At 42.1% G+C, this 24,449-nt stretch overlaps 2 protein-coding genes across 2 annotated transcripts; both read right to left on the reverse strand.

Moving 5' to 3' along the window:
• Positions 1-18,013: 18,013 nt before the first annotated feature.
• Positions 18,014-19,207, reverse strand: LOC104234076 (uncharacterized). Its single transcript, XM_009787571.2, has one exon. The coding sequence runs from the start codon at positions 19,205-19,207 to the stop codon at positions 18,014-18,016; it is 1,194 nt and encodes a 397-aa protein (XP_009785873.2).
• A 3,527-nt stretch (positions 19,208-22,734) lies between these two features.
• Positions 22,735-24,202, reverse strand: LOC104234075 (dirigent protein 25). The gene has a single exon (XM_009787570.2). The coding sequence runs from the start codon at positions 24,061-24,063 to the stop codon at positions 22,840-22,842; it is 1,224 nt and encodes a 407-aa protein (XP_009785872.1). The 5' UTR covers positions 24,064-24,202; the 3' UTR covers positions 22,735-22,839.
• Between the last annotated feature and the right edge of the window lie 247 nt (positions 24,203-24,449).

Below are 24,449 nucleotides of genomic sequence, written 5' to 3' on the forward strand. Positions count from 1 at the left end.
CCCAGTATTCGAGGTTGATTGAAAAGAAACCTCTGATACTGTTGAGTTTTCCTTAGGTAGCACATAGTTGTTGCCTTATTTAAAACCTTACCGGTAAAATCCATTTGGGACAAAATCCGATCTAAGGGAAAAAGAGTGCAACGCATGCTTCAAAACCTAAGACCTTCATGTAAAAAGGGGTGTCTTCGAGATTGCGTGCCTTTGATAGCTTCGACCGAAAAATCTGTATTAAGTTAGTTTTAAACTCACATGGACAAAAGGATAAAGTCATACCTTAGCAGTAGTTTCGTTTGAGTAATGATATGATCCAATTGTTTGGCAGTTGTTCACCTTCCGTAGTGCTAAGTTTGTAAGATCCTTTACCGACAACTCTGAGGACTCGGTACGGTCCTTCCCAATCCGGGCCTAGTTTTCCTTCATTCGGGTCTCGAGTATTGAGCGTGACTTTCCATAGGACTAAGTCCCCGATTACAAAGTGTTGAAGGTTGGTCCTTCTATTGTAGTTCCTCTCGATTCTTTGCTTTTGTGCGGCCATCCGAACAAGCGTTGCCTCTCGTTTTTCATCTAATAGCTCGAGGCTAGTGTTTATAGCCTCGTGGTTTGACTCCTCCGATGCATATCGAAACCTGGCGCTGGGTTTTCTGACCTCGAGAGAGATTAGGACTTTGATGTCATCCGATATGCCTAAAAGACCTCGGTAGAACTTCTCTCCATTTCCCCTTTGCATCGTCCAACCTTTTCTTCAGGTTTTGAATGATAGTTTTGTTTGTTGACTTGGCTTGTCCGTTTCAGTTGGGTGGTATGGTGTTGATAAAATCCTCTTTATTTTATGTGCCTCGAGGAATTCTGTCACCTTGCTGCCAATGAATTGTTTCCCATTGCCACATACAATCTCGGCAGGTATCCCGAACCGACATATGATGTGGTCCTAGATGAAGTTAATAACTTCCTTTTCTCTGACCTTCTCGAAGGCCTATGCTTCCACCCACTTAGAAAAATAATCAATCATAAAGAAAATAAACTTAGCTTTACCTGGGGTCGTTGGTAGAGGGCCAACTATATCCATTCCCTATTTTATGAAAGGCCACGGGGGTAGGACTGAATGAAGCTGTTCTCCGGGTTGATGGACCATCGTTGTAAATCGTTGACACTTATCACACTTTTTGACAAATTACTTGGTATCTTTTTCCATGTTATCCCAGTAGTAACCTGCTTTGATGATTTTGCGAACCAAAGATTCAATGCCGGAGTGATTCCCATAAGTGCCTTCGTTGATTTCTCGAAGAACATAATCGGTGTCCCCCGATCCCAAACATATCGCCAATGGCCCATCGAACGTTCTTCTATACAGTGTTCCATACCCATCTAGGGCGAACCGAGCAACCTTGGTTCGTAAATCTCTCGATTCTTTGTGATCCGATGTGAGATTTCCATTCTTCAAATAGTCGATGTACTTATTCCTCTAGTCCCAAGTCAAACTTGTTGAATTTATCTCAGCACGACCCTCTATCGCACCCCCTTTTTCCCTCCCCTTTTTAACGGTGGAAGATGTCTGGGTTTCGACATTCACAGGGTGTAATGACTTATTTCCTTTTGGGAATTGGGTATTTGAAGAGTCTCCACCTAACGAATTATGGTGCGTTAGGTCACCTAGAACGATTAACTCTTGAGTTGGTTTGCAGTACCAGATATTAGGGTAAGGGCTCGAAGTAACCTCGAAGGGAAGGTGTTAGGCACCCCTCTTGGTCCACACCTGTGGGTCCCAGCGAACTTATATTCACAAATTAGTCCATATAAACAGTTAAATCAAAATATTTGCAAGTAAAGCACATTAGATAACTCGAGTGACAAGATAAAGGTTTGAACACGTTGTAAAAACAAAAGTTTAAATAAAGAGAGAGGTTTTGGTAAAGAGGGGTCCTAGGTTATTTATCCTATAGGATCGCCCCACGCAATGTCCGGTAAACACTCCTCAATGAGGGGTTACACATGACATTAACGCGTAGTCATCATATCCATGTCTACCCTTCCCATCCCCTTATTGGTCATACAAAGCGAGTGTTTGGTCAATGATTCCTATTATGTGCTGCTACCCGTCCCTTCTTAATGATCCCGGAGGGAGTTAGGACCTCTATCTATAGGTAGTTCTAAACGTACCCCTAAGGTTTAGAAAGGCGAAAACTCTAAGGCGACAGTAAAAACATTTAGGACTTTCACACATAATGGGAGCAATTAAGAGGCCCAAAGTTTCCTCCTCAAACAAACATACAAAGTAGCACGACTCAAACACAGTTAAGGTCTTATTATTCGATGTCCTAAAGTAGGATATCTAAGTGAAGATGTAGAAACAGACAAAACCTTTTATACTCAAAAGCTATACCCGAGTGATTGCCTAGGGACTCTTTTTAAAAGCCTGTTAGAATCAGAAACGTTAAGCGACAGAGATAGTTTCAGGGAATTGCAATTTTTGAAAACGCCCTAAGGTTTGCCTATATGCAGAACACTGGTATCTATGTTAATGTAGAAACAAACAGGTTTTCGAAATAGACTCCTTTAATACCTATAGGCATGATATCTAATGAGATTGAGGCAATTTTGAAAGAACTTGTTTTAGGAAATGTTGAACACTTAATAAGACCAGTTTTTGAAAAAACTGAACTAGGCGTAATGGAGTTGATTCATTAGGCTAAATTAAATTATCAGACAGAATTGCGAGTGGATATCCCTATAGGCTTGATATCTAGGCGGATTACTGATTTTAATCGATTTGCAACAACATTCAGGAATACTCATTAAAACTGAATCGGAATTGAGTCATATAGGCATGACATCTACTGATTTAAGACATGATTGTTTGGAACCTATAAACATGATTTCTAACATGACAAAATGCAGAACCTTATAAACATGATTTCTACTTGATGCAAACAAACTTAGAAGTGATATCCTATTGGCATGATTTCTATTTAGGCACAACAATCAGATTCAAGAGAGCAGACCTATGAGCATGTTTCCTATTTATGCAAGCAGTCGTACTTTTAAAAATAATGTCCTAAGAGCAGGATCTCTACCCGTATTACCCCAGAAAGCATTCATCTACCCACCCTTTTACTAAATACCCCAAATATCTGTTTACAAATTATTACAGGCCAATGAATGAATTACATAAGTAAAATAGAAAATCAAGAAGCTATTCATATGGAGCCTTCAATTAGGACCAAGTTTCCCAAAGCCTCCAATGGTCTCATAAGCCTCAATTCCATAGACAAATCAGAGTCTAGGTGCATCAAAGTTCCTTAAGGGTCTCAAGGACCCCGGGCAATGCTTACACCTAGACTTAGCAACCAAGAATTAAACCAGTACAGTGTGAAAAGGCTAGATTCAGTATGCCAGAGTTCAGAGGGTTTTCAAGAGGATCCCAAGGCAGTACACATACTAGATGAGGCAGAGCTTATTGACTAAGAGTAAAGTGAAAGTGTAGGACACAAGTTGAAAAAGGTTTATTAAGGATTGCATTAGAAAGTCTGTTTTGAAAGCAATTAGTAAAGCAACAGAGATTGTTTGGAAATGAAGTTGGAGTAGTAAACAAAGCTCAAACACCTTAAGATAGGATCACACACAACTAGTTTACAGAATCCAAATGAATTCAGTAGTCACACAGGGGTCAAGGGGTTTGGGACACATAGACATTTGGCTACAAACACATAACCCAGCAAGGGTCTGGACTGGTTTAGACATGCTCAGAAATAGTTGACACTGGCATAGTCACAAACCAGTCATGAAGAACACAAACACATAAAGGGGTGATAGGGATTTGGGGATTCATAGGATGGTAAGTACACAATAAGTAAAACACAATTGGCAAGGCATGCTTTGAAACACACATAAGGGAATACACTAATCTAAAGGAAGGGGAAAGACAATAACATGCTGATAATGTAACTTAACTACAAGTTTCACAACAGAACTATAAGTAGAAGCAAACAAGAAATAAGAGAAACTAAAACAATAAGAGAAGCATGTTGTTGTTGGAGCTTTAAATTAAAACTAGGACATACCAGTGAAGAGAAAAGTAAGCAGAATGAGAGAACAAGAGAGCAGAAATGATTAGCCATGGCTTGCAGCCGGCTAACAGTAGCAAATAACACAAGAGAGAGAGAGAGAGAGAGCAGAGATTTTAGTAAGAGAGGTAGTTTTTGAACCTAAGTGTTCGTGTGTGTTAATGAAAGACTTAGTGTATTTATAGTTGAAAATAGGTAGTAAAATAAGGTAATAATCATAGTATCATAAATTGAGGAACTTAGAATCAATCAATTAGAAAATTAAGGAAGTACTCCCTTAAGTTAAGGGAGTTAATTCAAATTGTAAGAAACAACGGCATATAAGGCAAGAAAAGAAAATTAGTACAGGACTAATTAAGGAAAGAATCAAAATTTAGTAAGCATAGGGTAGTCAATTAGGACTAGGTTCAGAAAAACTGCAATTAAGGAATGATTCAGAAAGAACCAAGCTCCACAGTAAATAAGGTAATGAAATCAGTCAATTTAAATAGACGAGTAAAATTTTAGGGTTTTTAAAGAAAACCTTTCAATCGAACCATCAAATAAGGGAATTAGAATCAAATCAAGAGAGGGTCATGATTCTATACTGCAACATATAAATAGAGAAGAACGAACAAACATAACAAACAGGTAAGGTCAGCCATATCGACAAAAAGAAGCAAGATATGGACAAATCAAGATGAATAACAATCACACAGAGGTGATACAAATAGGCTAAAGACTCAGTAGAAAACCCATTCGAAGCATGGTAACCAACAGAAACTTTAACAAGATCAAGTAGTCATCCTAACACACAGAACAAAACAAAGAGGATCTAAGAAATTAGGGCTTTTAACAGAGTCGAGTTGAAAAAGCATTAAGAACATGAAATCAGTCAAGGTAAGCAAGGAAAGAGATTTAATCATAAAACAATATCGGTTAAAACAAGTGTAGAAGAAACTCCAAGAAATCCTAATTTCTAAAGAAAGTAAAACGGTTTAAAGTTGAGGATCTTTCAGTAGAAGTTCGAGAATAGTGCAAAACAAAGAAAAAAACAGACTTAAAGTGTTAAAAATAGCACAGATCTAAGAGATTCAAACGAGAGTTAGGGTTTCAAAGGAAACCCAAATAGAAACGAAAGAACCTGTTGTAAACTTCACAGATCGTAACATATATGGTGTCATTTTTCCCAAAATCACACCGGAGAAGCCATGAACAATAGAAACAGAAACCCTAGATCCAAATCGGCATGGCCCAGGGCCCTTGAAGGCCTTAGAGATGATGAGCAAGGCGATGGAAGACCCATTGAAGGCTTGGGGTTGAAAGGCGGTCGCCGGAGATGACCGGAAAAGGAGGCGGCGATTGAAGAATGATTAAGGTTAGGTTGAGAGACAAGAGAGACAAGAGCATCTAAAGGCAGCGGGGGTTTGGAAATGAGTAGGGTTAGGGGGTCGTTTAGGAATTAAAAAGGAAATGGCATGTGTGGACCGATGATCTAGGAGATCAACGGTCAGGATTCAACCGGGTAGGTGAGTTCTGGGTTGGGTAGGTGTTTATGGGGTTTGGATCGGGTTAATTGGGTATGCTATTGGCCACTTTACCTATTTTAAATTATAATAAATAATAGGTAATTTTTGAAAAATAATTTAACGTTCCAAAATGATTTAAAATACATAATTATCATTTTAAAAATATAGGTACCAATTTTATGCGTAAAAATATAATTATACCTTAAAATGGACTAACATTGCAATTATATGCAATTTTGCTTAAAAATACTAAATGTAATTATAAAAATGCATAAAATTTATATTAGCCATATTTTGGCATAGGTAAAGAAATAAAATAAATAAATTATTATAACAATAATTTTGGAAATAATTATTGGGAATGTTATGAATAAAATGGGCAAAATAAATCAATTTAAACCCTCAAAATTATGGAAAAAATTATAAAAACCTTGTGCATGCTTATATATGCATATATATGCTATTTTGAAGGTATTTATGCATATCTAAAATATATCGGGAAAAATTAGGTTTCAACACCCTCTTCAACCACAGACCTTGATAGTTGGACGACAGTCCCCGGGATGATGTCATCTTCATTGACCGAGGATCCCAAATTAGCAAGTGCATCGGCTTCACTGTTTTGCTCTCGAGGCACATGATTGAGGGTCCATTCCTTGAAGCGATGTAATGTTACATGTAGTTTATCTAAGTATCTTTGCATTCTAACTTCTCGGACCTCGAAACTCTTGTTTACTTGGTTCACCACCAATAGGGAGTCGCATTTGACCTCAATGACCTCCGCTCCCAAACTCTTAGCTAGCTCGATACTTGCAATCATGGCCTCATACTCGACCTTATTGTTAGTCAATTTAGAAGTTTTGATAGATTGCCTAATAGTATCACCCGTGGGTGGCTTCAAGACAATGCCAAGCTTGGACCCTTTCACATTTGAGGCACCATCCGTAAAAAGGGTCCATACCCCCGAGGATGTACCCAAACTTAGCAGGAGTTATTTCTCTACTTCGGGTACAAGGGTCGGCGTAAAATCGGCCACGAAGTAAGCTAGGATTTGAGACTTGATGCCCGTTCGGGGTTGATATTCGATATCGTACCCGCTAAGTTCGACGGCCCATTTGGCCAATCGGTCCGATAGCTCGTGCTTATGCAAAACATTTCGAAGGGGGTAAGTAGTCAATACACATATGGGATGACTTTGAAAATATGTTTTTAACTTTCTAGATGCACTTATCAAAGCAAGTGCTAATTTTTCTAAGTGAGGGTATCTAGTTTCAGCATCCCCTAGAGTTCGGCTCACATAATAAATAGGAAATTGCGTACCTTGCTCTTTTCAAACTAGTACCCGACGTACCACTATCTCGGATACTACCAAGTATAGGTAAAGTTTTTCATCTACCTTCGGGGTATGAAGCAAAGGCGGGCTCGACAGATATCACTTCAATTATTCTAAGGCTTGCTGACATTCCGGGGTCTATACAAAGTCCTTTTTCTTTTTGAGTAAGGAAATAACCGGTGACTTCGATCCGACGACCTCAAAATGAATCGACCCAAGGTAGCTATTCTCCCTATTAGTCTTTGCACGACCTTCACGCTATCCACGATCGTGATATCCTCGATAGCCTTGACCTTATCGGGGTTGATTTTGATACCATGATTTGATACCATGAAGTTGAGGAATTTACCCAAGCCAACTCCTATGGCACATTTCTCCGGGTTAAGCTTCATATTGTATTTACTCAAAATTGCAAATGTTTCCTGCAAATGAACTAAATAGTCCTCTGCGCGCAGGGACTTAACCAACATATCATCAATATAGACTTCATTATTTTACCTATTTGTTCTTCGAACATTCTGTTAACTAGGCGTTGGTATGTAGATCCTGCCTTTTTTAGCCCGAAGGGCATTACGTTGTAACAATAAGTTCCAAATTTAATAATAAACAAAGTCTTTTCCTAGTCCTCCGGGTTCATCTGAATCTGATTGTACCCGGAGTAGGCATCGAGAAAAGTTAGGGTCTCTTGGCCAGCCATGGTATCGATCATACGATCGATATTTGGAAAGGGGAATGAATCTTTCGGACATGCTTTGTTCAAGTCCTTATAATCTACGCACATTCGAAGTTTATTTCCCTTTTTAGGAACTACAACTACGTTAGATAACCACTCGGGGTAACTTAACTTCCGAATAGATCCTATTTTAAGAAGTTTGGTTACCTCGTTTTTTATGAAAGCATGATTTACCTCGGACTGAGGCCTCCTTTTTTGCTTTACCGGTTTGAACTTGGGATCGGTGCTCAGCCGATATGTGGTGATTTTTGGTGGAATCCCTATCATATATAAATGGTACCAAGCAAGGCAATCCATATTATCAGTAAGAAACTGCTCCAGTATGACCTGCTCTAGGGGGTTAATCCCGTTCCCAGGTATACCTTTTCTCGGGCATGTATTCGATCAGTATGACCGGCTCCAGTTTCTTAATCGTTGACTTAGTTGCATCGGACTCTTCGGGGACGATAAATATTCGAGGAGTAAGGAAATCCTCATCCTCGTCTTCGATTACCAGTTGCTCCGATTCCATCGAGGCTGGAAGCAATGATTGCAATTTGGCTGCCTGTTTACCTCCGATACTTGACTTCTCCGAGGTTGAAGGCTCTGGTATCAGTACCACTTCCTTGATCATAAACATCTCTTTTGCAGCATTGTATAAGGAGAATCCGGGGGCTCGATTTCCCCGTCATAGGGTCGTCTCGTGGTCATGCCCCTCAAAGCTCGAAGTCAAGGTTGAGACTCATCCTCGGGGTTCGACAGATATCGGTCCGAAGAGTATCGCATTCCGACAAATATAGCAGGCTACAACAGGCGAGAGGGGAGTTCCCAAGGAACGCGGCTTAACCTGACAAGGCTTGCCTATCCGGGGCTTATTTTCAAGATATCACATCTAGCCATCCTATCTCCGTACCTTCACGGTTAACACGTTTTGTATTATAATGGATTCCCCCTCCTATATAAAGGGGATCCACATCACTTTGTAAGGGGTCGGCCGATGTTGCTCCAACTATTTCTCCACAAGATCAATAATCTCTCTCTCTCTCTCTCTCTTCTTTCTAACTTGTTTGTTCTCTCTGGCTCGAGGCCACTTTAGCATTTATAGCTTTCTTACTTGTTCTTCGTCTATTGCTTGGTTTTGGCCATAAGGAGCCTTGATTAATTGTATCTTTACTGTTATCCCATTCCTGACTACCCCCGATAGCTCGAGATCGAGCCCAGGTATCGACCTCGAGGTCCTCCATCGACCAGTTCGAAGCCAGGGCAGTAAGCCCCTCGGTCTGATTATTGCCTCGTTTTAGCTTGCATTTCATCATTAAACTTCATATGCCTAGCATCATCTGCTCTAACAACTAGCATAAAAATGGATGACATATTTTTAGAATTCCATTTACAAATTTAATTATTGTTACCATTTTCACGGTAAACAGTTTGGCGCCCACCGTGGGGGCGAAAAATAATAGTAATTATTTTCTTGCTGGTTTCATTGTAAAAATGCAAGTTATATTTCACACTTTTTCTTGCCCAAGATCTTTGCTTTCAGGACAGAGCTCCTGGCTTGGCTAGTGAAATAGGAAACCGGAACCTCAAAAGCGACAGAGAAAAGGGCACGACTGCCCTAGAGGCCGGTACACCACCGGGTTTAACCCGGACGGAAGGGAAGGTTCTCCAACATAATGTCTACATGATTATTGGGGGAACCAATGTTCCTCGAGGACCCATGTCCAAATGAACGAGGACGTCCGCTACCGAAAAGGGATCGACCCAAAAACACTTACCCAAAGAAACCCTCAAATTCAGTGAAGAGGATCTCGAGGCTATGATGGAACCGCACAATGACGCGCTAGTAATTTCGTTTCTCGTGGATCCAGGCAGCTCGGCCAACATAATCAGGTCGGAAGTAGTAGAACAACTAGGGATTCTCAATCAAGTCGTTCCCACCCCTCAAATCCTCCACAACTTTATTATGATCGGAGAAGAAACGAAAGGAGAGATCACCCTCCCGATCGACAGGTTTGGCACAATACAGAACACCGAGTTTCAAGTAATCGACGGCGACATGAGATACAACGCCTTACTTGGCAGGACTTAGATACACAACATAAGGGCAGTGCCTCGACCTTACACCAGGTGATAAGGTTTCCCATGAGGGATGGCATCACGACCATATATGGAGAACAACAGGCAGTGAGGGAAATGTTCGCGGTCCACCATGAGACACCAACCACCACATGCGCGGTCTCAGACGAAGAGGGAAGCGTGTAGACCCTTGAAAAGGACAGGGAAGACTTCTTTGCCCCCCAAACCTTCGTCACCCCCGAGGAATCGGATGCGACCAAGTCAACAGTCGAAGAGATGGAGCAGACCGTTTTGATCGAGCACCTTCCAGGTCGCAAGGTATACCCGGGAATGGGGCTGACCCCCGAACTCAGGACAGGGTTTATTTAATTTCTTAGTAACAATATTGACTATTTCGCCTAGTCCCACCTAGATATGTCAGATATCCTACCGGAAATAACCTCCTACAGTCTAAGCGTTGATCCCAAATTCAAACTCGTGAAGCAAAAGAGAAGAATGCAGTCCGAGGTAAAACATGCCTTCATCAAAGAGGAGGTAGTGAAACTCCTTAAAATTGGATCCATTAGGGAGGTAAAGTATCCCGAATGGCTAGCTAACGTAGTGGTAGTGCCAAAAAATAGGGAACAAGCTAAGGATGTCCGTAGATTATAAAGATTTGAATAAAGCGTGCCCCAAAGATTCCTTCCGTTGCTAATATCGATTGTCTGATCGATGCTATGGCCGGCCACGAGACCCTCGCTTTCCTTGATGCCTACTTGGGGTACAATCAAATCCAGATGAACCCCGAGGATAGGGAAAAGACCTCATTCATCATGAAATATGGCACATATTGCTATAATGTAATGCCCTTCGTGCTAAAAAATGCGGGAGCAACATACCATCTCCTAGTTAATAAAATGTTCAAGCATCAGAGAGGTATATATTGATGATATGTTAGTCAAATCCCTGCGCGCAGAGGACCATCTGACCCATTTGCAGGAAACTTTCAACATCCTCAGAAGCTACAACATGAAGCTAAATCCTGAGAAGTGTGCCTTTGGAGTAGGCTCGAGCAAATTCCTAGGCTTCATGGTTTCAAACAGGGGGATCGAGATCAACCTAGACAAAATAAAAGCTGTCGAAGAGATCACAGTGGTGAACAATGTAAAAGCCATCCAACGGTTGACAGGTGGATCGCAGCCCTGGGTAGATTCATATCGAGATCATTAGACAAAAGCCACCATTTCTTTACCCTACTCAAAAGAAAGAACAACTTCGACTGGACTCCAGAATGCCAGCACGCCCTAGAAGAACTGAAACGGTACCTGTCTAACCCGTCTTTGCTGCACACACCCAAGTAGGATGAAACGCTATACCTATACCTGGTTGTGTCCGAAATAGCGGTAAGCGACGTACTGGTTCGAGAATATCAAGGTACGCAATTTCCTATTTATTATGTAAGCCGAACCTTGGGGGCACGCCAAAACCTGGTACCCCCATCTGGAAAAATTGGCTCTCGCACTGATAAGCGCTTCGCGTAAGCTGAAGCCTTACTTTCAGTGCCACCGTATCTGCATCCTGTCGACTTATTCCTTCCGGAGTGTACTGCATAAACCTGAGTTATCGGGTCAATTGGACAAATGGGCCATTGAACTCAGGGGGTATGATATCGAGTATCATCCTCGAACGACCATCAAGTCCCAAATACTGGCAGATTTCGTAGCCGATTTCTTGCCATCCCTCATGCCCGAGGTAGAGAGGGAAATTTTATTAAAATCAGGCACGTCCTCCGTGGTATGGACCATGTTCACAGATGGTGCCACAAACATAAGGTGATCCAGACTCGGTATAGTCTTAAAGCCGCCCGTCGGCGGCATAATCAGGCAATCCATAAAAACTGCAAGGCTAACTAAAAATGAAGCCGAGTATGAGGCTATGATTGCAGGTTTAGAGTTGGCTAAAAATTTGGGAGCCGAGACTATCGAGGCAAGATGCGATTCGCTCCTCGTGGTAAGCCAAGTGAATGGAAGCTACGAAGCTCGAGAGGATAGGATGCAAAAGTACTTGGACAAAATCCAATTCACATTACGTCGCTTCAAAGAATGGACCTTAGTATATGTACCCTGAGAGCAGAACAGCGAGGCTGACGCCCTCCCAAACCTGGGGTCCTCCGCTGAAGAAGAAGACCTTCTCCCCAAAGCTGTCGTCCAACTGTTCAAATCTGTAGTCGAGGAAGGTCACGCGGAAATTAACTCCACCAGCCTGACATGGGATTGGAGAAACAAATACATCATTTATCTGAAGAACGGGAAGTTACCAGCAGACCCAAAAGAATCGAGGGCCTTGCAAACTAAGGCGGCATGGTTCTCGCTCAACGGAAATGGGGTTGTGTACAGGAGAACTTACGATGGCCCCCTGGCGATATGCTTGGGGCCGAGCAACACAGATTATGTGCTTCGAGAGATCCATGAGGGAACCTGCAGAAATCACTCTAGGACCGACTCCTTAGTCTGAAAGGTGATCAGAGCGGGCTATTATTGGGACAACATGCAAAAGGATGCTAGGGAATTCGTTCGAAAATGCGACAAGTGTCAGAGGTTCGCTCCCATGATCCACCAGCCCGGCGAACAACTACATTCTGTTTTATCTTTATGGCTATTCATGAAATGGGGAATGGACATCGTCGGCCCTTTGCCGATGACGCCAGGTAAGGCTAGATTCATTCTGTTTATGATTGATTACTTCTCAAAGTGGGTGGAAGCGCAGGCCTTCGAGAAAATAAGAGAGAAGGAAGTCATCAATTTTATATGGGAACATATCATATGCCGGTTCGGGATCTCGTCCGAAATAACATGCGACAATAGGAGGCAATTCATCGGGAGCAAGGTAACACAGTTCCTTGAAGACAACAAAATCAAGAGAATCTTGTCGATGTCATATCACCCATGTGCGAATGGCTAGGCCGAATCTACGAATAAAACCATCATTCAAAACTTGAAAAAGAAATTGGAGAGCACCAAGGGAAAATGGAGAGAAACGTTGCCCGAGGTGTTGTGGGCATATCGGACAACTCCAAAATCTAGCACCGGGGAGACACCCTTCTCTCTAGTATATGGCACTGAAGCACTGATACCAGTGGAGGTCGGGGAACCAAGTTCCAGGTTCCGGCACACCAATGAGGGTTCGAACAACGAAGCTATGGCAACGACCCTCGAGTTACTCGACGAAAGACGGGAAGCATCGCTGGTTCGGATTGCTGCCCAGATGCAGAAAATTGAAAGATACTACAATAGAAGAACAAATTTCCGATACTTCGGGATCAGATACTTGGTCCTGAGGAAGGTTACTCTCAACACCCGAACTCTAATGAAGGGAAGCTGGGCCAGAATTGGGAAGGGTCGTACCGTATCCTTGGGATAGTTGGCAAAAGATCCTATAAACTTGGCATTATGGAGGGCGAACAGCTTCCGAGTAACTGGAATGTATCGATGCTTAAGCGATATTACTGTTAGGGCGTGAGATTGTAAAACCCCACAAATATCCTCAAGCAAACAACACACTCTTTTCCTTCGACCGGGTTTTTTTATCCCAAAATGGGTTTTTGCCGGCAAGATTTTTAATGAAGCAATGTCCACGCACTTCCCAAGACGGATTCAAAGAGCCTACAAGACTCCCTTTGCAATCATCCCCGCCCCGGGAAAATGACGAATGAGACTCCAATAGGAAACAATGTACCGGATCAAACGGCCCAAGTAGCCGGCCCCGCATGAGCCGAGCTCACAACGACGAAGCAGCATGTATTTATGCCAAGCAATAAAAGAATATCTTTTAGCATCTCATACTCCAACAGAGGAAATCTCAGTATACTTTCGACAGGGATCCCTCCATCAAATGCATCCCGAAATACTCGGAGACTTAGCGCCAACAATTTGACACCCGCACGACTCCAAGGTTGGAACTCCGGGCTTATAGGGCCCCAACAAGGCAACTCTGAGCTCACGAATAACGGCCTTCGAGCCCAAGCAAACTTGATAACTCGGAGACTATTGCCAATCACCTTACACTGGGAAACCTGAGGCCGTAAGACCCCGAGCGGGCAGAGTCGGTATAACCAGATCTATTCTACATAGCAACACAAACTGTAAGACCTCAACAGGCATACCAAATTGTAAGACCTCAACAGGCATGAGAAATTGTAAGACCTCAACAAGCATGAACAATTTTGTAAAACCTTACTACATGCATTAAACTCAAAATCCCGAAGTTTAGGCTATACGTCGCATTTGTAAGAATCCCGAAAGGGAATACCCTTGGGATCAAAAATGGCTCCGGCCAAACACATATGACTACGGTTAAAACGGTTGATTTATCCAAATTAACGCGACTCGGGGACGCCCGACTGTCGCTAAACAAAATCACAGGCCACTACTTCGAATATACTTCGAAAAGAACCAGTTAAAACAGGCTTCCCTCAACAGGCAAACGAGCTTCGACCATGTCAGCTCCAAATCACAAGGCTTCGATCTACTTGGCCTACGAGCTAAAAACCTTCCGAGGTGCTCGAACATCGCCGCTAACGACTTAAAATCGAGGTTTTTCCCGAACCGACGACGGGTCAGGCAAAATTATTTCAAAAGACCTTAATGAGAGGAATACAAAGCCTACAAAATGCCTACGGGCAAAAGTGTAAGAGCCATTGTCACCAGCCAAATAAGCCTCCGGGCTACACACTAAAAGGTCTCGACGACCAAAACTGCGTAAGAGCTATTGTCGCTAGCGTAGAAATTGAAAACTTGGGGATTAAAATGAGCTCGAGTCGTAACCCGATTCGGAGATCGGATCCAAAAAGTTAAACTACAACATGCCTAAGGGCAGCGTAAGCGCCATTGCAGCCAGCCAAATGAGCCTCCGGGCCACACACTCAAAGGGTCACTTCGACCCAAGGCGCAAGAGCCATCGCCAACCGCCCATGTAGGCACAAAAAGCTCGAGGGTCAATTAAAGCTCGAGTCGCAATACGACTTGGAGACTGAACCTAAAACAAGCCAAATACAAATGCCCAAGGGCAAGGGATAAGAACCGTCATCACCCGACCCCTCAGTCAGAGGGGAGCAGAAATCAATAAGGCTCGAGATAAACCCGGCCTGGAAACTCAATGCAAAATTGCTGGCAAAAGCGCAAGACCCCTCATGGCAGTTCACACCAGAGGCCGCATCGACCAACCGCACGATAACTCCCGAACCAGCCTAAATGGGCCACAGAGCTATATTGCGGGTCTAAGGTTGTTTCACCAATCCTTGCTGAATTCAGAGCATAAAGGGGAATAAGGGAAACGAAGCCACGAGATTCTCTTCATACATATGCCAAAATAAAAGTACTATATATAAACAGGGAGATCAATAGGAAAAAATAACATATCTTAATCTAGCCGAACCGACAGCCTCAAAGGTTGCATCTAGGCGATTATGAATCCCCTGACGGCCCCTTCTCAATGGTGTCCTCTCTCTCCGGGGATCCACCCCCATTTTTAACACTGCTTGAGCTACCTTCCAATGCACCCTCGATGGTCAGCCTTTGGGAGTCTGGCCAAACACAATCTGCGGCTCGATGTAAAGTTGGGCCAGCCCCCTCGAACGTCCTCTCAACGCAAGAATCTGCGATGACCACTCCTCACCCATGAAAACATACAAGCGCCTCGGCCTCAGCCTTGATCGAAAATAATGCACCCATCAGCTCGGAATGAAGGCTCTTATACTTGCCACTACCCTCCTTCACGTCTTGGAGATGATGTTAAATAAAGGTAACTCTCCCCCTAAAGCTGTCCCTCTCGGAAGCCACCTCACTCACATACTGACTAAGCTCGGAGATTTAAGCATCTCTACCCCGAAGCTCCCCTTTCAGCAGGGCGTTCTCCTTCTCAAACTACACAAATCAAGGCCCGAAGAGTTAAAAGCGAAGGAATTTCACAAAGGCTCAAAGATAGCAAAAGCAGGGGATGAATAACCGGTTCGGTGAAATAGGCTTTCTCATATTCACGACGGCTCACCTCATCCTGATACTGGGCGAGAGCCTGGTTATAAAGCACTTCAGCCTGAAACCGCATAGAAAAGTTAGGAGAATAAAGGTCGGAGCAACCCGAAGCAGTAGACAAGGATAGCAGAAGTTACTCGCTCACAAAGCCTGCCCATCTCGCCAAAAATAAATGAGGCGTTGACCTCGAAACTATCCTCAATAATGATCGCCGGCCCCTCGAGTGCGTCTCCACCTTTGATCAATGCTCCTGTCGCGGAAGGCTCCTTGCAAGACTCATCTTGAATTCCGTAAGATGGAAGGATCTCCTCCTTAGGAGAATCAACAATAACCAATGGGCTAACGGGGTCAGCCAGGATCTTCATCCTTTGTTCATCCCGGGTCCCATATCGAGGTCCCTCTAAACTACCCGCCAAGGGCTTCCCGGCTCGAGGAGGACTCCGGCCACCTGCCAATTCAAGGGCAGTGCTCGATACCCCATCCATTGCCTCACCGCCATAAAGCTGGGCTGCGCCAACATCAGATTCCTGTCCGAAAGCATCTATCCCCTTTACCCGAGGATCAATCGATCCCATACGCTCTTCGTGGGGTACTGAGAAGCTGCTTTCTCCCTCACCTTCAGCACAAGGATTTCTTGCCACCCCGAAGGTCCAAACTGATGGTTCAACCTTGGAATAATCCACCTTGACCCTCTTAAGCTCCGGTGGCTTAGCCGATAGGCTCTCTTGCCTTTTCTTCTCCTCACCAAGCATTAGAGTGTCCCCTCCAACAGGTGGCACCTCCTCATCAGTGGGATTCCTCCCAGACCTACATAGATGCAGAGGTTAAATGCACGGGATGGAGAAAGTTAGTAACAGCAAGCTGCTTCAAAATATACAGATGCATCAAGGCTTAAGGCTCACCGTAGTCTTTGGCTTCCCACCGAGCTCAGGATAAATATCGCCACGTTCGATCGATATGCGGGCAGATTGAGTACAAATGACCAATCCAACCCTAGAGATCCGATACCGCACCGGGATAAACCACTACGACTAAAGAGACAAGAAAGGTAGAGTTAGGCGCATAAAAAGAAATCACCAAGAAGGGGTAAAGGCACCGCGTTTATTTACGCCCGACGTTCCACTTCTCAAAGAACAGTATCTTTTCCACTGGGATCAGGTCAGATGTTCTCAAAGTTCATCCTTCGTTCTGGCGTGTGGTTTATATGATCAGGCATTACTCGAGCATGATAGAGGGAATACCCTTCACCCTGAACCATTTGATCCAGATGTATAGTCCCCGTCTCATTCGCGGGGGCTTAATCAAGCTTCACTGTCGAGCCCCGAGATCCCTTTTTGCCTCCATCGACCAGTCCGAAGCTAGGGCAGTAAGCCCCTCGGTCTGATTATTGCCTCGTTTTAGCTTGCATTTCATCATTAAACTTCATATTCCTAGCATCATCTTCTCTAACAACTAGCATAAAAATAGATCACGTATTTTTAGAATCCCATTTACATATTTAATTGTTGTTACCATTTTCACGGTAAACAAGGATGTTGCTCTCCGTAGACTATTTTCACTCCTTCCTCTATTTGGTATTTCATCATCTGGTGAGGAGTTGAAGGCACTGCCCTCATGTTGTGTATCCATAGCCTCCCGAGGAGTGTGTTATACCTTATGTCACCTTTGATGACATAGAATATAGTGTCTTGTATGGTCCTAGCTACGTTTACTGGCAAGATAATCTCTCCCTTTGTTGTTTCACTTGCCATGTTGAAGCCATTCAAGACCTGGGATGCAGGTACAATCTGATCTTGTAGGCCGAGTTGTTCCACGACCCTAGATCTGATTATGTTTACTGAGCTACCTGGATCCACTACAACACGTTTAACTTGAATTTTATTTAAAAGGATAGAGATTACCAGGGCATCGTTGTGAGGCTGAGATATGCCTTCTTCTTCCTCATCATGGAATGATAAGACGTCCTCGGGCACATAACTCTGAGTCCATTTTCCTATGGTGATTGATACTTTGGTGTGTTTGAACACATGTCGTTGAGGGACATCGACTCCGTTAATGATCATGTGGATTACATGTTGTGGTTCTTCTTGCTCATTTTTCCTTGCATCTCTCTCCCTGAAGTGATTCTTAGCCCAATCACTTAGGAATTCTCGAAGGTGGCCCTCATTGAACAAATGAGCCACTTTTTCCCTTAGTTGCCTGCAATCTTCTACTCTATGACCATGTGTGCCATGATACATGCACATCAACTTTAGGTTTCTTTGAGAGGGATCGGTTTGAATAGGCCTAGGCCACTTGGTATCCTTAATCTTTCAAATAGCTGAGACGATCCCTAATGCATCTACACAAAAATTATATTCTGACAGTCGAGGTGCCTCCACAGAGTCGGTGTGTTTATCGAACCAATTGTTACTCATGTGTTCCCGAGAACTCTGACCTCGATCATTTCTCCGATTATTTCGATGAGTGTTACGACCCGAGCCGTTGTTCCTCCTATCGATATATGGCTGATAATGTTCTTTATTGAACCTTGATTCCCTGTCTGTATCCCTCGGGGGCTTAGCCGCCAGCCTGTTAGGATGAACTGAGCCCGAGTGGGCTCCCAACTGGTCGTCCTCGACCCTAATCTTGGACTGGTAACAATTATGCATATCTGACCACGTCATAGCTGGATACTCGATCAAGTTCTGCTTTAATTGTCGAGATGTTATCGAACTCCATTCGTTCAAACACTGCATAAAGGCCTGCACTACCCAATCGTTAGAGACAGGTGGTAACTCCATTCTTTCCATCTGAAATTTGGACACGAACTCCCTCAACATTTCGTCGTTCCTTTGTTTTATCTTGAAGACGTCTGATTTCCTCGTTGCCACCTTTATGGCCCCGGCATGTACTTTCATGAAGGCATCTGCTAACATAGCAAATGAATCAATAGAATTAGGAGGCAAGTTGTGGTACCAAATCATAGCTCCTTTCAACAATGTTTCTCCAAATTTTTTTAACAAGACCGATTCGATCTCATCGTCATTCAAATCATTTCCTTTGATCCCACAAGTGTATAAAGTAATATGCTCGTTAGGGTCCGTTTTCCCATTGTATTTGGGAATATCGGACATGCGAAACTTCTTGGGAATGGGCATCGGAGCCGCACTCTGGGGGAATGGTTTTTGTATGAACTTTTTGGCATCTAAACCTTTCAAGATCGGAGGTGCCCCCGGTATTCGATCAACACGGGTGTTGTAAATCTCCACCGTTTTGTCATTTTCTTCAATCTTCTCTTCCCCGAACTCGATCCTCTTGGTAAGCTCTTCGAGCATCCTCATAATAGCGGGGTTAGTCCCCGAGTCATTTCCGTTTGACCTCTCTTGCGCTGGTTCAGCACGACGAGTATTTTCTGGTTCAGCTATACTCGGAGTCTTATTCTGACTTTGAAGTTGAGCGATGGCGATTTGCTGAGCTTGCAGCATTTCGAATATAACCTGGAGGCTGATTCCCCCATCTCTCATTCCTAGTGCTTCTTAGCCACCAGATCGGGCTTCCCTGCGTGCATTCCCTCCGGGGTCTGTGCTTGAATCAGCATTTAGAACACTATGCGAACTGACATCAACTGGCTCCATATTTAGCACTTCCTCAAGGTGTATTGGTAGTACACCGACTATACTGCTATTTTCTCTAAGACCTTCGTTGCATGAATAGGTGTGTTTTGTGTGCTAGACATGTTTCAGCTTGAGAATCAAAAAATCTTGACAAGAAAAAGTGTAAAAACAACGTGTGTAATGAGAATCAGTAAAGAAATAATCACTATTGTCTTTAGCCCCACGGTGGGCGCCAAATTGTTTACCTCGAAAATACGAGTAACAATTAAATTTGATTATTGTTTTTAAAGATATGTGATTTAGTTCAATACCAATTGATAATCAAGAAATATGAAATAGAAATGAAAGATAGAAGTGAATCAAACTAATATTACTTAGCAGTACTGCTTAGTGACCTCGAGATGGACTTAGAACAATAAGAACAATTAAGCAAGAAAAGTAAGTAAGAACAGTAGAGCTAAAAGATGATTTTGATGAACAGTAGGAAAAAGTAGAGAGTATAATCTTTGCTCAATGATTAGATGATCCTACAAATGATTGAGGTCCCCTTTATATAATAGGGGAATCCAAAATAAGGAATGTTTCTATTTAAAGTAAGGAATATTCTTAGTACCGCTGTCTAACCGCCTAGTACGGAATTGTACAATCCTACTCCGGAATTTGCACCATGATATTGGAGACGTGGCAGGAATCCAGCTCATTCTGTTATAAATTCATAACAGTACTATTCCGGGGTCGAGCATACTTGACCTTGATATTCCTCGAACTCCTATCTCCGAGCATTGTATTCTGTCTTCGAGCTCGAGTATGGTCCACCGGTATCGAACTCGACCTCGCCCGGATTTGGGCTTAGAATGGACCTTCGAGCCTATAAATCAGAGGCATGTGATTTTGACCGTATACACGTTGATTCCCGAACACGATCCCGACTTAATTCCTTGGGCTTTTATTCAGACTTCAAAGCTCCAAATCACTTGAGTTCATTCCATAATATCTATATAGCTCTGAATCACCCCTACAAGGCTTAAAGCGCACAAGTAGTGCAAAATACTAGTGATTAAAGCTCAAACTCAATTAAAGTGTAGTAAATTCGAGTGTAATAAGAGACTAAAATATGTTATTATAGCCTATCATCACCCTTCATAAAAAACGGAGTCAGAAGAGTTGCACCGGGAAAAAAAAATTACCTACATAGAAAACGAAAAGGTACTATAAGAAGTAGTATTTTCATCAAGGAAAATTAAAAAATAAAAAACATAATTAAGCAAAAAAGTTAAGGGGACTCAACATCTAATATATATACATGAAAAAAACTTTTATCTTTTATATACGATATAATTTTTGCCCCCCTATCTTTCCCCTACCTAGCTTCGCCACTGACTATAAGTTAGAGTTAGGTTTGAAGATATACACAAATAGTATTTAAATTCCTCGTTAAGTTGAATAATGAAATTTCTTCACTAGCAAATTTTTAAATAATTAATCTATATGAAAGTTGTTTAATTAATAAATTCTCTTTTCTTGATGTATAAGTTGATCAGGATTAATTGAAAGCGGATTTCTTGAATTGTGTACTGCTAAATTAACTCAATGAAGCATTTACAAATTAATCACAAGTAAAAATCATGTTACTCTAATCCGAAAAAATAATATTATGAATATTCAATAATTAACTTTACTTTAATAATTATCTCGTAAATATTTGGTAGGGTTACAAATACAGACATATATCCAACTATACAACCTAGAAAGGAATTTCTTGTCCTTGGATGTTTTCTAGCGTTTGCTCCTCTGGATGGAAAGTGCGACAACGGATTTTCTTCATTCATTATTATAGCTAAAAATTTCATTAATACACTTTATCCAACTTAATTAAAAAGAAGATTTATTTATTTGAATATGTGGGTCGTACTGAAATTATTTGATCCTTGAGCACGCGATTAAAGCTGTGGGCCTTTTTTTTGCCTCCTTTTACCTTTTTTCTCCTTGTTATATTTCTTTTGGTTTATTAATTTCATGACTTACGTGTATCATCTTTTTCTTTTTGTTTCTTTCCATTGCAGTGATTGCTTAACTACAGTGCGGTGGTAATGTGTAATTATTAGGAAGCAGATTGGTATCGAATTACTACCTAACATGCCTTTTGTCAAACAGGAAAATGAGTAGTTACTGCATTGGCTGTGAGGCTCCAACCAGTAGTATTAGTTAGATAATTATTGGAATGTCATTAATTTTTCTTAATCTTTTTTTTTTTTTTTTTTTTTTTACGGAAGGATTCAGCTGGTGAATAATGAGGAAGCTGAAGATAGAAGAAAGGATGATCTTTGGTGAAATTGAACATATGTATTCAATACTAATTAAGTGATGTGAAGAGAAATGCGCTCCAGTGATTACAACTATAACTATAGGAAATTGATATTTGATTTAATAGGTGACGATTTAGCTGGTTTTTTGCGAAATTTATTTCAATAGAGTGTACGATATCGATGGCCCGAGGAAGAATACTCAATGGGTTAGGATTGCCTCATTTCGCTTTACCAATCTCAAGGAAACACCGAATACAAGCATAAATCATTTGTACGGACAAAGATTCATAATAAAAAAAGAAACAATTCAGATAGTACGATAAGGCGCCTAAGTTCAACTCTAGCTCCACGGAGAACTTCCCTACCCTTGCCTTTGGTACACTTCCTCCCCTGCTTGAGCACCTCATAACTACATTTAAAGTCGTTCGCTCCGAATTCGTCCGACACTTTTTATTCAGGAATGTTTCAAAATATTGGCGTTGTTCTTTATAAACAATGCCAAGAAATCAAATTAATAGAATATACACAAGTACATTTTATCCAATTTTCATAACTTTCAAGAAACCAAATTACTAAAATATACCAAGGTCAAGTTTTCATTTGATATTTGCCTATTAAACTAAGCTTTTCTACCATTACTTTAGTGGTTTCTTTTATCATGTCTACTATATGAATCGATTTAACATCTTGAACTTCCTGTTCAGTCAAGACTCCATATCAAAAACTAGATAGTATGGAGTAGGCAGTATATGATATGGGCCTAGCCTTCACCTAATTACTGTTACGTAATTCCGGTCTATATTTAGTAAACAGCCCATCTCAGTTCTTACTCGATCAATAGGGGGGAAAGGGGGAAGTGCACAAACAGCCATTCTTAAGGCTACTATTTAGGGATTAGCCAACACTTATTTTGTCCTAAAAATCTTAATTTCAAGAGAATTCAGTCCAGGAAAATTGAACTGAAAAATTGAAATTCAAGACAAATTGGCTAATTCCTAAATAACAGCACTTTAAAGTGGCTACCTGGTGTCATTTCTACGATGAATTGGGCTATTAAAATGGGAAATTGAGAACACCATTGGTGGTCCCATAAGGGATCTTTGAGGCTCACTTCAATGAGTATCTGGAACAAAAGAATAACAACAAATTTTCACAATATTGTTTCAAATTAAACATCTGATACAAATCTCTGAATAAAGCACAACACAACAAAGCAATAAAAATGACTACAACACCCTAGTAAGCAAGATAGACAGTAATATGAAGCAGAGTCTGCACACCATCAGTTTCTTGTTGGTTAGCAGCTGGAAATGTCTTAACAGTAGCAAATCCTTTAGCATTTACATACTTTCCAGTGCCACCCATAATAGCAAGATGTGATTCCGAAACCCTAGTCCTGTGTACTCCAAAGAAAGTAAGGCTATCACTATAACTTCCACTATGAAACATCACTGTAAAAGCCATAGTCTGACTATTTCCATCTTCTGAACTCGCAACGTAAAATCCTTGTGCTTTACCAACTAGGCCAGAGTTAAGTTCATGACTTTCTGTTAATTCATCGTCGAACACTGTCAGTGTACCGAACATGAGTTTTTGGAACGTGATTCCTGATCCTAACTGAGCCATGTTTAAGGCGGGGAAACCAGAACCTCCACCAATGATGTTGTTTCCGTTGTTTTGAACAACGTTAGAAGCTGTTCCGCTAAGACCTGTGAGAAAAGGGATATTGTTGTTGCTGATGATTCCGTTGTTGTTGCTGTTTACTGGGACACCGTTGTCGACTGCTAGAACTGCACCATTTGGCTTTGCGAAGGGTACTTGTCCGCTTAACGAAGGGTTGGTTGCGATGCCAGTTACTGCTATTGCTGAAGGGTTTGATCCTCCAAGAATATCGTGCATGAAAAAGGAAAATATATGATCATCTTCACCAGCTCCACCTGCTACGGCTCCACCAGCTGTCGCAGCAGTTGCAGCAGCACTTGCACTACCTACGGGTGCTGCACCACCTGCAACCCCTGCAGCTCCTGCATCACCTACGTGTGTTGTAACACCTGCAGCTCCTGCATCACCTACGTGTGTTGTAACACCTGCAGCTCCTGCACTGGTAGGTGCTGCAGTACCAGCACCTGACCCAGAAGGAGCTGCAACACCAGCACCTGCATCAACATGAGTTGCAGCTCCTGTAGCAACAGGTGCTACAATACCAGCACCTACTCCAGTAGGAGTTGCAACACCAGGAGCCGCTCCTGCACCAACAGGAGCTGCAACGCCTGTACCTACAACTGCCCCTGAAGCTGTTGGGGCCTCGTCTACATCAGAAGCTTCTGGAGCAACGGTGGGAGTGGCGGGCTCCTCGTCAAGGATTCTACGCGCGGTAGTGGAGGCGATTGTGAGAGCTAGAATGAGAAGGAATGTAAAGATGGCTTTGAGTTGAAACTGTTTGGATTTAGAAGTTGCCATGAAAGATTGATGGAAGAGAGATGTTTTTGGCGTTTGATGCTTCAAAAATGATTCTTTGGAATTTGATGCATACAACGAATTGGTTGTGTCTATATATATGCTTAAAATGGAGAGATATTTCAACACTTTTTCAGAGTGTATGATAGGAGTTGATCATATATATATGGATTAGGTACTAATAACCTTTCCACTCCTTCCAGTGCATTAGTTGAAGATTGCAAAACCAATTTTATGTCCAGATGTTGATTAGGTAAGTAGCAGATAAAAACCAATCACTATTTAAATTGCAATTAAACAAATAAAAGTCCTAAAAATGAGATGTAAAAGCTTACTTTTAATCTTCCAATTAATTAGAAATGGAACGAAAATCTTGAAGAAGCTGAACA

The sequence above is a fragment of the Nicotiana sylvestris genome, chromosome 11 (assembly GCF_000393655.2).
Source record: "Nicotiana sylvestris chromosome 11, ASM39365v2, whole genome shotgun sequence".
Lineage (NCBI taxonomy): Eukaryota > Viridiplantae > Streptophyta > Magnoliopsida > Solanales > Solanaceae > Nicotiana > Nicotiana sylvestris.

What these genes read in the sequence shown, in the direction of transcription:
- LOC104234076 (XM_009787571.2), bottom strand. Translation starts at nt 19,207, where the DNA reads ATGAGAGATGGGGGAATCAGCCTCCAGGTTATATTCGAAATGCTGCAA.
- LOC104234075 (XM_009787570.2), bottom strand. Translation starts at nt 24,063, where the DNA reads ATGGCAACTTCTAAATCCAAACAGTTTCAACTCAAAGCCATCTTTACA.